The 14,188-nt window shown below is 35.7% G+C and overlaps 3 protein-coding genes across 3 annotated transcripts; 2 read left to right on the top strand and 1 right to left on the bottom strand.

Moving 5' to 3' along the window:
* The first annotated feature begins 1,366 nt into the window (after positions 1 to 1,366).
* LOC107827782 (uncharacterized) lies at positions 1,367 to 7,318 on the top strand. Its single transcript, XM_016654984.2, has 2 exons — positions 1,367 to 2,203; positions 6,942 to 7,318. Exons 1-2 carry the CDS (start codon positions 1,657 to 1,659, stop codon positions 7,175 to 7,177), a joined length of 783 nt encoding a protein of 260 aa, XP_016510470.1. The 5' UTR covers positions 1,367 to 1,656; the 3' UTR covers positions 7,178 to 7,318.
* A 3,841-nt stretch (positions 7,319 to 11,159) lies between these two features.
* On the top strand, positions 11,160 to 12,439 carry LOC107827776 (E3 ubiquitin-protein ligase RGLG2-like). Its single transcript, XM_016654979.2, has one exon. It carries the CDS (start codon positions 11,267 to 11,269, stop codon positions 12,293 to 12,295), a length of 1,029 nt encoding a protein of 342 aa, XP_016510465.1. The 5' UTR covers positions 11,160 to 11,266; the 3' UTR covers positions 12,296 to 12,439.
* A 324-nt stretch (positions 12,440 to 12,763) lies between these two features.
* On the bottom strand, positions 12,764 to 13,639 carry LOC107827789 (germin-like protein 9-3). The gene has a single exon (XM_016654989.2). The coding sequence runs from the start codon at positions 13,475 to 13,477 to the stop codon at positions 12,860 to 12,862; it is 618 nt and encodes a 205-aa protein (XP_016510475.1). The 5' UTR covers positions 13,478 to 13,639; the 3' UTR covers positions 12,764 to 12,859.
* Between the last annotated feature and the right edge of the window lie 549 nt (positions 13,640 to 14,188).

Here is a 14,188-nt window from a genome sequence, read left to right on the forward strand (position 1 = left end):
TAATTTTCTCATACTTTTATTGCATCCTTTAATGTTTTGGTACAATAGTATAGTCGTAGATAGTTGTAGCAATATTCTAGAGCAATCATATACTCTGTTGGTATATATGTATACCATATTGGTATCATATCGTACAAGAAGTCTTTTTTGCTACTTATATTTTTATTGCATTTTCTAATATTTTATTATCATTTCTATTCTAACTAGTATATATGGAGATTTGGTGGCCGTAGATTATGTTTTCTTGCTTTATAATTGGTTGTGTTACTGCTAATGGTAGAGTGCGTATTGATCTTTATAGGGAAGGACATCAAGGTTTGCATGGCAATTACGTGGAATTAGAAAAGGAACACGAAATAAAGAAAAATAAATAAAAATAAAAAAATAAAGAAGGAGTCAAATTTGAGTGTGAAATAAGTCATGGTAAAAATAACAATAATATGATTTGGGCAAAAATAAATGAATAAAAGAGAAAAAAGAAAAGGAGAAAAGAAAGAAAAAAGGAAAAAAGGAAAAAAGAAAAGAAGCATAGAAATAAAAAAGAATTGGAGAAAAAAGAGAAAATTACCCACAAAAATTACTATGGATAAGAAATGTAATTAGTTTGATGGGTAAAAAAATAAATGGATAGATAAAGGTAAATAATTTTATTTTTTTGGGTATCTGTGTCATCCACCAATTAATACCAGGGGAATAGTTGATGTCGCAAAAGCTTCCATACAAGTAGAAAGGACTACACTTTTCGTAGTGTCCCAATATTTTTGGAAAAATAGAGGGTGCAACCCATCGGGCCAAATGCTTTTAACGGGTTAAAGGACTTGATGGCTGCAAAAACTTCAGCAGTAGATAGTGGGCGAGTTAGGGAAGGATGGTTATTAATAGAGAGTCCAATTAGGGACGGAGTATGGTTTGTGTAAGGACAGTAGGATAGTTGGGTAATGTATAGAGTTTGAAAATGTGTTAAGATAGCAGAGTGAATGGTAACAAGATCAAAGGTCCAATTACCCACCGAGTCATTAAGGCCCAATATGCGATTGCGCCGGCGAAGCTGGATTGTAGATAAATGAAAAAATTGAGTATTTGCATCACCATCAGTTAGTCATTGGATCGTGATTTAAGTTTGCAAAAATCCTATTCTTTTTTTAAGATAGTGTTAAAATCATTTAGTAAAGAATTCTCTAAGCTATAGTGAAAAGCCGTTTTCAAGAGAGGGTCCATTCTCTGTAAACCATTAAGTCTAGGGAGGAGGATTTTCTTTTTATAAAAAATATTGCCAAAAGTATGCTTGTTTCAATATTTGACATGGTCTGTGAACTGTTTTAAAGCTCTACCATTAAAACTCTGTTTGTTTTTGGCTTTTCAAATCACACTCTATTTTATTAATTAAAATAATAATAAAAAATTCAACGCCCTAAAGTAAAGTTCCTTACCCTCTAATCAAGCGACTTACATCTCGTGTACTCACATATTCTCTCTTCATCTCCTTTAGCTCCTTAACTTCCTTCTTTGTATTTGTCCGTAAATCTTGAAGATCCTTAAGATTTTTCATTAGTATCTACTGCAATTTCTTGAATAGTGAATTACCCATAAAAAAATTTCAATCTTGCATCTGATTGTTTTTGCTCAAAAATCAAATCTTTTAGGTCAAGAAAAGAAATGGGTGTTGGAATATCAGTGCTAATAGGCCTAAAGGCAGCAACTTTATTCCTATTATTTGCAACATTCAAGAATTATGGCTACACATTATTGTCAATACCATGTTTATATGCATCATTAGTATCATTCTTAGTAGCATTAGCTGCTAATCCATCAATTAATCTTCCAATTCTATTAGGAAAAAACTCAGATGGGTCTTTTCCAATATGGTCATTAATTATGTTTAGTCCATATTTGTATTTTGTTAGAGGGTTTTCAGCATTAAGAAGGTTGAAAAGTGGTGAACCTCCATATAGTGAGATTTTTGAAGGGTTATATGTTGGGGGTTGGCCTTCTGAAATTAAGAAATTGCCACCTGGAAATCCTGCTATTATTGATTGTACTTGTGAGTTGCCTAGGATGTTGGAGTTTACAGGGAATCATGCATTTTTGTGTATTCCAACTTGGGATACAAGGTCACCTCAGCCAAGTGATATTGAAGTTGCTGTTAAGTGGGCTTGTAGAAAAAGAGCTCAGAATATACCTGTTTTCATCCATTGTGCATATGGTATGATTCTTGAATTTTAGAACTTTGTTTCAGATCAATCTTTTTGTATTCATCAAGTCATAATTGTTTCCTTTAGATATTGTAATTGTTGCTAACTTGCTTCACTTTCATTAGTGTCTGGTTCAGGGGCGGATGGAGAGTATTGGTTACGGGTTCGGACGAACCCAGTAGCTTTTGCTTAGATCTTGTATTTGTGTTAGCAAAACCCTATATATATATATATATATATATATATATATATATATATATATATATATATATATATATAATTACGAACCCAGTAACTATGAGATCGGCGGGAAATTCAGAACTCATAAACTTTAAATTCTCGCTCCGCCTCTGGTCTGGTTATGATATACTGTCAAGATCGGAGCTAGCTTGAAGTAAGGGGGTTTAATTGAATCCCCTTTGTTGAAAAATCATACTGTGCAAATAGGGCAAAACTCAGAAGTCGGAACTCATAAACATTAAATTCTAATTCTGCCTTTGGTCTGGTTATGGTATACTGTAAAGGGCGGAGCTAGCTTGAAGGAACGGGGTTCAATTGAATCCCCTTTGGTGAAAAATCATACTCTGCAAATAGGGCAAACACTGTTTTTGGTTATATATAATGTTGAATCAGCTTGACATAGGGAAAAGTTCTAGTAAAGTGGCAAAGGGCGTTCAAATATTGCTTTAGGTCATAAGTTCAAATCCTAGGTGTTACAATTTTGACTCCCCTCATTTATATTCTTGCTCCTTGAATGCTTGCTATTGGGTTCATGTTTTTGGCTCACCTATTTTATTTATCACGATGAAAACTACAGGACTTATGAACTGATATTTATTAGGGGGAAATCTAAGAACCAATTTTTCATCCTTGATAGAAGATACCGCCTTTTGTACCACCCTTATTATACACGATCCAGGAACTTCCATGACATTGGCGTGCTGTTTGAGCAATGGATCCTGACTTTGATATCTTTCTGTTGAAAATAGTATTAAAAATATGAGTTGTTGGGCCTGATTGACTAACCTAACTCAACATTAAGGAGGCTTATCCGTAGATGAGTGCTCCTAGTTAGAAAATGCTACTGAAGTCGACTGATAAGTTGCACCTCTTCGCTTTTGTTTTTTCATAGACAATACAATTGGTAATTTGCTTGCTGTATGCAAATGTCATTAGTTGCTTACATGTGTCATGTATGGAGGTGTATGAAAGAAAGGATGAAGAGAAACAAACTGATATGCTGTAGTATATTGTATGAACATATGATACTTTGTTATTTACTACAACTTTTTGGAAAAATCAGAAAATCGAGGAAACATCATATGGAAGCACCTATAGTTTATCTTATCAATATCTCATTCATAAAATAGTTCGTCTTTTCAATATATACCGGAAAAGAAATTGACCTTATTCCTAGTACGGAATATAGACATTGGTACAACAAGAGGCTCGAGAGACCTCGAGCATAATATACTCTACCATCGGAGAGACTTTAGCCACATCTTGACCAAGGGTTGAAGAATGAGGCGATCAAGAAAGTCGCGGGCCTCGTAGTACTCGTCTACGACAACTCTGTGGAGCTTTTCGGGTCGAAAATTTGTTCGACGCCAGAACCGATCTCTAAACCCTAATATCACCCTCTGAAGAGAAAGGACTTTCTCTATATCTATGCAACTAGTTCATTTATAGTCGATAATACACTACATCACAAAGAGTGATGGTAATGCATGTGGTAACCAAACTATTAGTGAGAGATGCACCTACCTTTGCTGGCTCGGTAGAATGCTGATACTGTTCTTTTTTGGGCACCCTATTGGATTTATTACTATAAAACTACACATTATGAAGAAAAACTACACGATTTCTAAAGTGATATTTATAAGGAGAAAGCTATCATAGTTCTGGTATGGTAGACAATGCCGAATGGCTGTAGTAGATATATCTTTAAGGAAAATTGTCACAGGCATTTAAAGAGAGGACAAAAAGAATTTGTAAATCACAGATGTTGCAACCCCTGTTGCTGGAATTAGATGAAACCAGCGTAATCATAAAAGTATAACTTGCTTTGGCCGCACTAAGAAAATGTGGACTCTTACTAGCAGCAGTTGGTGTTGCAGAGATCCTTCCAAAAAATACCATATAACCTTTTCTCTGTGCTTTTCGTCGAGGTTTTCTCTATACGCATTCTTAGCTACAGATATAGCATCTAAGCATCTATAAGACATCATCTAATACACACTTTACTGGTAAAAGATGTCTTGTTTGGGTTATCAAAAAAAAGAAGTCTCATTTGATACTCAAATCAAGTGTAGCTCCACAATTTTTGTGGGAATATGCCCCCTGTTCCTTGGAATTGGTGCATTTGTTCTGTTTGATGATTGTTAGTTTTGCAGATCACAAACATGATTTTCATGTTAAACTATCTTATTGCTTTCTCATTGCTCTGGAGTTTAATGCGCTTCGCTTAAGATGCATCATTTGTTAATACAGCGTTACAATGATGAACTGCCCCTTATCAAACCAGAAAAAGAAAATATAGGACTACATGATGGACTCCCCTCAACTTCTTAGCTGGTACATGGATTGGTCCTGAGGTGCCATCCGCGGCACCCACGCTAAGTCGGGCACTCGGGCTTTGAGTGAGTTCTCTGAGCGAGCATTCCTAATCATCCGGACATTGCTCCTCTATATGCCTCTTCTAGTCCAGAAGGGGTAGAGTGAGTCGGAGTCTACCCCGATGCACAAATCACTATGATCATTGAGTAATAGCTGAAGCAACATACAGAAGAGGAAATGAAATAATAGTAATGAACGATCTCACAATTCTCCCTTGTCGTGCCTTTACATCCCGCCTGATGTGTGTACCCTGCAAATTCCTCATAGATAGCGTTGTCACCTGCTCACATACCCCGAGCATTTATATCTCCTCAAATCAAAGGTATTCCTTTTTATGCAGGTGTCAATATATGCTGATCTGCTGAAGGCCTAAGATCCAATTACTCAACTCCTCCTGCTATGTTGCCTAACGCTGACTCTTAATACTCCTTGATGTCCTTCTCACCCCTCTTATATTAGTTTGTTTTTTGCTGCAAAGGGCTCTTTTAAGCGTACAGGTTTATGTGTTCCTACTCTACATGTTGTCTGCTTTTTCTTCCTTCATGATATTTGTTGCTTTTTCTGCTTTCTCTCTCTCTCTCTCTCTCTCTCTCTCTCTCTCTCTCCTTGTTTCTCATGCCATTTCCTGAGTTATTTGACAAGAAGGATGAGGCTCTTTATATAGCCTGCCTTTCTACTTAATACTCCCTCCGTTTCAATTTAAATGACACACTTTCCATATTAGTCCGTTCCAAAAAGATGACACATTTCTATATTTAGAAACAATTTAACTTTAAACTTTTTATTTTACCTACTTTTCCTTTAATGAGAAGCTTTTATAGCCACACAAATATTATGGCCACACAAATATTATGGCCCCACCAAGCTTTTGCCCCTTAAACTTTTAGAATCACATGTTTTAAAAGTCTTCTTTCTTTTTTCTTAAACTTTGTGCCAAGTCAAACTACATCATCTAAATTGAAACGGAGAGAGTACTAACTGGGGCTCTACCCTTATGCAAGTGGTTGTAATTGTTCTTCTGAGGTAATGGATCCTCAACCACTCATTTTATCCATAGTGATTGGACAATCAATCATTGTTCATTGATTATTCATGTATTCGAGCCTTCCCTTGGGTTCTTCTTTGAATCTGCCGGCCATGTGGATCTTGGGCATCTTCGTCCCATATATATCTGCATTTATTTCATTAAGGGTGCTTCTAGATATCTTGAGCTGGTTCATTGGGTGTCCTTGAGATTGCCGACAAGGTACTATTTCAATTATAGATTTCCAGGCAAATATAGGCTATGTTGCGCGGACTCCCCAAAATGCTGCCACAACCATGTCAGATCCTCCAACAATACACTACTTTTGGAGGATCCGACATGCACCTAGCGACATTTTCGGAGAGTCCGAGCAACATAGAATATAGGACTACTGCTTGCGACATGTTCATGGTGGATGGGTGATCTGTGTTGAGAGTTAAAAGGTTGATGAAACAAATTGTTCTAGCTCGCAGTTCCTTAAGAAATATCAATCCAATATTGAGACGTAACATTCCTATATCATCATTGACTGTAGTTATAAAAGTTGAAAGCAATTGCAACTGATACTTTATGTTAGTATAGCTAGGGTTTGGAAATGGAATACAATTCCCAAATCTAGGATTTTGTGGGTACTGATCACCATTCGGCCTTGTGTTGTTAAAATGCTCTTTACTGACAAAGAACCTGATGATTACCTGGGACTATTGTCCTAATAAGATCACAGACTTCTGATGTGCTTATCGTTTTATAAATTTTTGAATAAATAGGTTTGGACTGCTTTAGAAGTCTTGACGTTTTGATTGTGACATTTGCCAAATGAAATAAGTGACTGATCCAACGTTTCAGGCTCCTACTTACAGCTACGAAATCTTTATATCTTTCTTTAAAGTCATCATTTCAGGATCAAGAATTCTAGAAGGAAATGTGTTCTCTTGCTTGTAGTGAGAAGTTATGTACTTAAACTGCACCAATTAACAGCAATGTCTGTGTGGAGACTGTTTAGCTTAACTTCTTTGTTTTTTCTCTATGTTGTTTCATTGGTTTAACTGCAGTCAACTGATAACTTGTCACTGATATTTCATAGTAAATTCTTGTACTGTTTCCTCTAGGTCATGGAAGGAGTGTCGCCGTCATGTGTGCACTGTTAGTAGCTCTGGGTCTAGCAGAAGATTGGAAAAATGCTGAGAAGTTGATCAAAGAAAAGCGGCCATATATCAGAATGAATGCTCTGCATCGTAAAGCTTTAGAGGAATGGTCTAAGGATCGACTTTCTTCTCCTAAGAGAAATGAAGTTGGAGTCAGTTCTGTAATTCTGTCGAGTGCTAATGACCGTTTGATCAACTGACTGCGTTGACATGGACAATTGACTGTTTCTTTGTATCAACAATAGATGATTGATTGTGTGTCCAACCTTTGTTTGCAGATAGGACTCACTGTTTGAGTTTTTATGATTTTCTTTTTATTCAGTAGAAACTTTCTTCCCTGATACTCTCTTCGAATGTCTGATGTCAAGAATAGCATGCACTAGATGCATGGCAGCTCGATACACTAAGTTCTAGCTATTTGTGAGGTCTCGGAAAGAATTGGACTATATTGTGACTATTGTATATAGTCTTTTCTTGTATTTCTACGAGAGGCTATTTTCAACGGTGATTTGCACAAATATGGCCTTCTCCGAGACTACTCTTTAAATCATGTCCTCGGTTAGCGGATGATGATGAGACTCCTCTCCATTTCCATGTCTCTTCATTTCTCCAAGTTCCTATTTGGATGAGAGCCACATGTCATAGTTAGAAATTGAAGGTTGAGATTTAATTACCAAATCAAAGTCTTAACCATGATTAGAATACTAAATATTTACTTTATTTGTTCTCCAAATTTTCTGTAATCCTATGATTCTAGCTAAAATATTATCTAATCCATATGTATTTGAATAAAAATCTCTCCTTTTCTTACTTTATTATGAGATTTTCTTCTCTTTTTGTTTGTTTGTTTGTTTTGACAATTTTTTCTTTTAGTATAGGTACGAGTTCTTTAATTTTTGTCCAGTTCTTCTTACATTCCCATCAAAGATGAGGAAAATAGGCATCTAATGCTTAGTGAGAACAATAAGACAAAATTGAATTAACGTATAATATTAAAATTAAAAAAATAAAAAGATATTTGTATAATTTAATTTTAAAAAATATGTAGGATGTTAAAACTCTAGCGAGCCACTCATTGATTTGTCAGTTGTTAAAAGAAAAAATGAAAAGAAGTACTGAACAAATTAAAGAAAAAGAGAATACAACAAAGAATCAAGAAAAGATTAACTCAAAATATAAAGACTATGAATTTGAGACAAAGAAAAAAAATTGCTCAAAAAAAAAAAAAGACGAGCTCGTAATAAAGTAGGAAAAGAGATTTTAAAAAAATGAATTAGGTAATGTTTTTAGCTAGAATCATGGGATTACAGAAAATTTGGAGAACAAATAAAGTAAATGTTTATAATTCTAATCATAGTTAAGACCTTGCTTTGGTAATTAAATCTCAACCTTCAATTTTTAACTATGACATGTGGCTCTCATCCAAATAGAAACTTGGAGAAATGGAGAGACATGGAAATGGAGAGGAGTCTCATCCTCGGTTAGCCTGGTGGGCTGATTTTCACTCCCTCCCAGAAGATTCTTGAGAAATGTATATTTTTAGCCGTTCCAAAAAATATTAGCCAACAAAATATATATTTTGTGTATAAGTGTATTATATACATATAATATACATATTTATACGCTTTTGGACTAGCAAATGCAATTATTTTCGGTCAACTGACCAATTTTGTATTATATACAAGTTTCTTCATGCTAAGGACTCAAACCCGAAACCTCATGACACATTCCCCAAGAGGTAGTCCATTAAGCTATCTGATCCTTTGAACTTCCCCTAAAAAAATTCTAAATTTTACCTATTAAATAGGCGTGATTGTGATGAAACCTGACTTAAACTTGACCTTTAGAGTAATCTATACTATTTCACAAAGTGCAATATCTTATTATTGTAAAAACTTACTCGCACCTAGTGTTCACACAAGATCATACTAATCAATCATGGTTAACTAAACAAATTAAAGTACGAATATGGATTAATTAACTATGATTTAGTGATAGAAATGTATATGAAGACGTGTAATTTATTCATTTAGGTTGTTTGGGGGTAAGGTAACTTTATTTGTGCATAAAGATCTTGTTTTTATTTTAAAGAAAATGAAAAAAAGAAGTGAGCTTATTTAATACAGAAGTCGTATCCTCTGTTTTCTTAGGATTGAACGAATCTCTCGTTCTAAAAATAAGGTCTTGATTCAAAGTGAATCCTGAAATCAGAAGACACAGCTGTCAGCTGGGTAATATGTGTTGTATGTACAGATACACTTTCCGGATTACAAGTTGTGCCAAATTTGGCTCACTGCTGAGCTGAAATTCATTGAAATTGAAATGATGCATGATATAATGCCAGTTATATTTGGTGAAAACATTCTTAAATCTTGATTAATTATGTGTAGATATTAATTTAGCTTATTCATTAAGTTGTTCTATGTGTTAGGATTTTGGCATGTATTTCTAATCTATTAGGATTCTCTTTCTTGAAAGGACGAGAAAAAGACTCCTAAAAAGATCCTTCATATGTCTTATTTTGACATCTATAAATTGAGGATCTCTGCTTTTCACAACAACAACAATAACATTCATAATGTAGTCATTAAAGATTATTGTTTAGGGGAGGTTTTTCCCTCAATAGTTTTTTATTTCGGAAAAGGGTTATTTATGTCTCTCTACTTCGCTTTATTGTATAAGCCAGTCCCCCGTTATACTTTCAGGCTATAGAAATCCCTACCGTCAGCCAAAGTTCTACATTTGTCCCCTTTTTGACAGAATGGGACACGTGATCTACCGTCAGCCAAAGTTCTACATTTGTCCCCTTTTATATGTGGATCGATCGATCAAACCCTATTATAGTATCCTATTTCAGTATAATTCTTTTGTCGTCTGATTTATCGTCCGCCAGGCTTGTATTGTTAGCTTCCGCATGTACCATGTTATTTTGATCCCAACACTATGTATCGCAGGTGCAAACATGTCAACTGTCAGCGTTCCTTCGTCTAGCTTGCTCAAAGGTGCATCAAAAAAATCCTCTGGTTTCACTAGGCCGCGACGTGCTTTAAGTTCTGTTAAGAGTATTTCCAAAGCATTCGGCTTGAAATCTTTCTCCAATTTCAAAGTTTCAGCAATGGCAACGTACAAGGTGAAACTAGTCGGGCCTGATGGTAATGAAAATGAAGCCGAAGTTCTTAAAAGTGAAAATTCTGACTCCGCCACTACTTGATACTGCAGAAAATGCTGGAATGGAATTGCCTTATTCATGTAGGGCTGGTACTTGTGCAACATGTGCAGGACAGTTGGTTTCTGGATCAGTAGACCAATCCGAGGGCTCGTTCCTCGACGAAAATCTAATCGAGTAGGGCTACGTATTGACGTGTATTTCGTACCCTAGAACTGACTGTGTTATTCATACACACAACTCACAAGCAAGAAGAACTCAGTTGAGAAATGTTTGTATGTGATTAGTTACTTTTTGATTTTCAGTGAACCTGTAAAAATGAATAATGCATCGGTTGACTGTTTAATACTAGCATATTTTTTCCCTCGCCAACTCTGGTTCACTTCCAAATAGTAGTTATCTTGTACCAAATATAAATCTAATAGTGTAATCACTGTCCTTAAGGTAGTGAACTAGTTGTTAGAAAAATAACGGGATGAAATAATCTGACTTCGATAGTGTAATCACGGTCCTTAACGAATAGGTGAAGGTTTTTGGGGTTTTGTGAACGATCCCGTGCATATCAGTATGGGTGAAGAAGTCTCCACAAACTAATGTTTGATTTGCTGGGAACATCATTGGTATGAATAGAGCAAGTCTTCTATAGTATATCACCTCTATGCCTTAGTGTTAAAGTCTTGTATAGTATATCACCCACTTATGAGTGTTCTGATTCTTGCTTGAGAACTATTTAATTTATTATTTACAAACTAAATTGTGAATTTTATTTTACAAATAAAAAAATAATTTGATCTCAATGGAATATTATTATATTCTTTTCCAGAACAAAATTATAAATATGGAAAGAAACAATTCCTATTGGGATAGGAAAACCTATTCTATTTGGAATTGAAAAAGTTAATTCCTAATGTAATACAAAAGTTATGTGGTTGTTACCTACTTGGAAAGGGACAAGAAGTGGTATTATAAATACCGATATAGTAAACCCTTTTGTTCATAATTCGTCAGAAGCAAGATTTCATACTCCTTTCTATTTATTCCTATTTTCGTATTAGCCTAAACAAATTGTACACTTAAGATAGATCTTTGTTAGAATCTACAGATATAACAATCTACATATTTCATGGGTGGCAAGTGTTCAAAAAGGCCGAAAACTGGTGGATATTCAGGCAATCCGCAGTCACAATATACTCAACCAAGCTACAATTATCCGACTTATCAGGCATATTATGGTCCACCTCCTACAACAAAGAAATATTCAAAGATCGACGATGACTACAACAGCTTAGAACAGGTTACTGATGCGCTTGCACGTGCTGGACTTGAGTCTTCGAACTTAATTGTTGGGATCGATTTTACCAAGAGCAACGAGTGGACCGGTGCAAGGTCATTCCAAGGGAAAAGTTTGCATCACATCGTGGATAATCAGCAAAATCCATATGAACAAGCAATATCTATCATTGGAAGAACACTATCAAAGTTTGATGAGGATAACTTAATTCCTTGTTTTGGATTTGGTGATGCCTCAACACATGACAAACAAGTCTTCAGTTTCTATCAGGATAAACAAGTATGTTATGGATTCGAGCAAGTACTGAGTAGATATAAAGAATTAGTTCCTCAATTACGCCTTGCTGGACCAACGTCGTTTGCTCCTATTATTGAAATGGCAATCAGTATTGTAGAGCAGAGTGGTGGCCAATACCATGTTTTGTTGATAATAGCAGATGGACAGGTTGGTCAATTAAGCCCTCAAGAGAAGAGAACAGTTGAAGCAATTGTGAAAGCAAGTAAATATGCCTTGTCTATTGTTGTAGTTGGGGTTGGAGATGGGCCGTGGCATATGATGAGGGAATTCGATGACAATATACCTGCTCGAGCGTTTGACAATTTCCAGTTTGTTAATTTTACAGAAATCATGTCGAAAAATGTGGACAGGTCCAGGAAAGAAGCAGAGTTTGCATTGACAGCATTGATGGAAATACCTTCTCAGTACAAGGCAACTCTGGAGCTTAACATTCTAGGTGCTCGTCGAGGGATGGAAATTGGCACAATTCCTCTCCCCCCTCCTTGCTACGGTGCAGCTTCTTTTGGCACATCAAAATATTTACAAAGCAGTAGTTACAGTGCAAGCGCACCATACATGTTGTGAATAGATTTGTTACTTTGTTTAAATTAATGTCTAGGATTTGTAGTCAGAATTACGTAGGAATAGATTTGTAGTCAAGATCTCCTGTTGTGCCCCATCTGTCGGGACAGCATTCAAACTAGTATAAGACTTTACTGAGTCACTTTTCTTGGCAGAAAAATATTTTGCTGTTATTCAGAAAGACTCCTATTCTCTTGGTCAGTGTATAAATCAGGTCTGCAACTTTATATTTGACATAACTCTTCATTCAATACTCTTTATGCGATTTTATATTTCGCACAATACTTCTAGTGGCGGTTTCACCACAAGATTAGGAGGGAGCAGAAAATATGGTTACAGCTTCGCGTTAATTTAAAGTTAATACCATATTAATGCATGAAGAAGATAACTCTGAAATTTTGAAATTGAAACCTAATAACATGATCAAGCCATATAACAATGTCTTTTAAACAAGTTTATTGTCCTCAAGATTTCATCAAGTACATACATAGCATAACTACTAGAAGTACTAGATCATGGATCCAACACTTGATACTATGTCTTTAGGTAGTGACTCCAGGCCTAAATTCAGGGTTTGGGAAATCCTGCTTTAATCTTCTCAATGATGCCAACATCGGTCTTCAACGACTTGGAAAGTACAATATCATCAATATCATTGCCAAAAATAGACAATGGCAATGAAACAGTGCCAGCAGTCGCGCTACCAAATGCAGAGATGGCCACAGCTTGTTTATAATGGTTCCGGTTATACTGGTAATGAACTAGTCCTTTAGGGAAGATAAACATGTCTCCAGCTCTGAGCTTCTGTGTATACAGAACGTTCTTTGTGTCGATGAATCCAACTTCTAGAACGCCTTGTACGAGGAACAAGAGCTCAGACGCACGAGGATGCGTGTGAGGCGGGTTAACAGCACCCGGGGGAAATTGTAATATGGCAAGTGACACACTTTGGCCATTTAGAGCTGGGAATTCTGCTAAACTAGCTTTTGTCACAGTAAAGGTTTTTGGGGCTTTGTGAACGATCCCGCGCATGCCAGTATAAGTGAAGAAGTCTCCACATGCTGATGTTTGATTTTCTAGGAGAATGAAGTCTGAAAGTATGTCAGGATCACTTGCATTTGCAATTCTTGAAATGCCAACGACAAAAAGTGAAATGAGTAACAAGAAGTACTTAGTGAAGTCCATGACGCAGTTGAATCAATAGAATATATTTTCATGAACAAATGTTGCTGAATTTACACATCTGTTGCAGAAGCCAAACAAAATTCATATTTGCTGGCTGTTTGATATCACTATGGCTGCTATTTGTTCGTTCTTCCTTGGATTAATTGATGAAAACGAGAGCTAATAGCTAAGAAGGCGACGGGTACTATGCTATGAAAGACAAAACAACCAATTTTTAAAGCAAAAACAAACGTGAAGTCCATTTGTTAACCTTTGTTTTATAATGGTCCGAAGAGATAAAAGTGACAACTGACTTATTTTTTTCTTGGAGGAAAAGTCGTGTACACTTATTGAGATATTTGCTTCTCACAACAGAACACAACAACCTCCCCAATGTAGTCTTTTAGAGAGTTGTTTAGGGGAGCTTATTCTTTCAAAAAATTCATTTTCTGTTTTTATATTAATGACAAATCATATATAGGTCGATTGATCGATCAAATCGTAATAAATTATTATACCTAGTTTAATATTTTTTTCTTTGTCGTCTGATTTTTATTAAAGTCATTTTGTAATGACGGGGGGTTTGGCATCGCCCCCTACCATATAGATTAATAACCAAAATCTGAAGACATGAAGGAGGGAGACATAAATGTTGGGAATAAACCCCCTACAGAAATAATATTCACAGTAATAAAAGTGGAATAATAATGTAGCACCGAGATACGGTAATTT

This window comes from Nicotiana tabacum, chromosome 23, assembly GCF_000715075.1.
Source record: "Nicotiana tabacum cultivar K326 chromosome 23, ASM71507v2, whole genome shotgun sequence".
In the NCBI taxonomy this organism is placed as follows: domain Eukaryota; kingdom Viridiplantae; phylum Streptophyta; class Magnoliopsida; order Solanales; family Solanaceae; genus Nicotiana; species Nicotiana tabacum.

Bases quoted from the DNA above. Each gene is read 5' to 3' on its own strand.
- LOC107827782 (XM_016654984.2), top strand. From the start codon at position 1,657: ATGGGTGTTGGAATATCAGTGCTAATAGGCCTAAAGGCAGCAACTTTA. The intron at 2,204-6,941 runs GTATGATTCTTG...TGTTTCCTCTAG, and splicing joins TTTCATCCATTGTGCATATG to GTCATGGAAGGAGTGTCGCC.
- LOC107827776 (XM_016654979.2), top strand. From the start codon at position 11,267: ATGGGTGGCAAGTGTTCAAAAAGGCCGAAAACTGGTGGATATTCAGGC.
- LOC107827789 (XM_016654989.2), bottom strand. From the start codon at position 13,477: ATGGACTTCACTAAGTACTTCTTGTTACTCATTTCACTTTTTGTCGTT.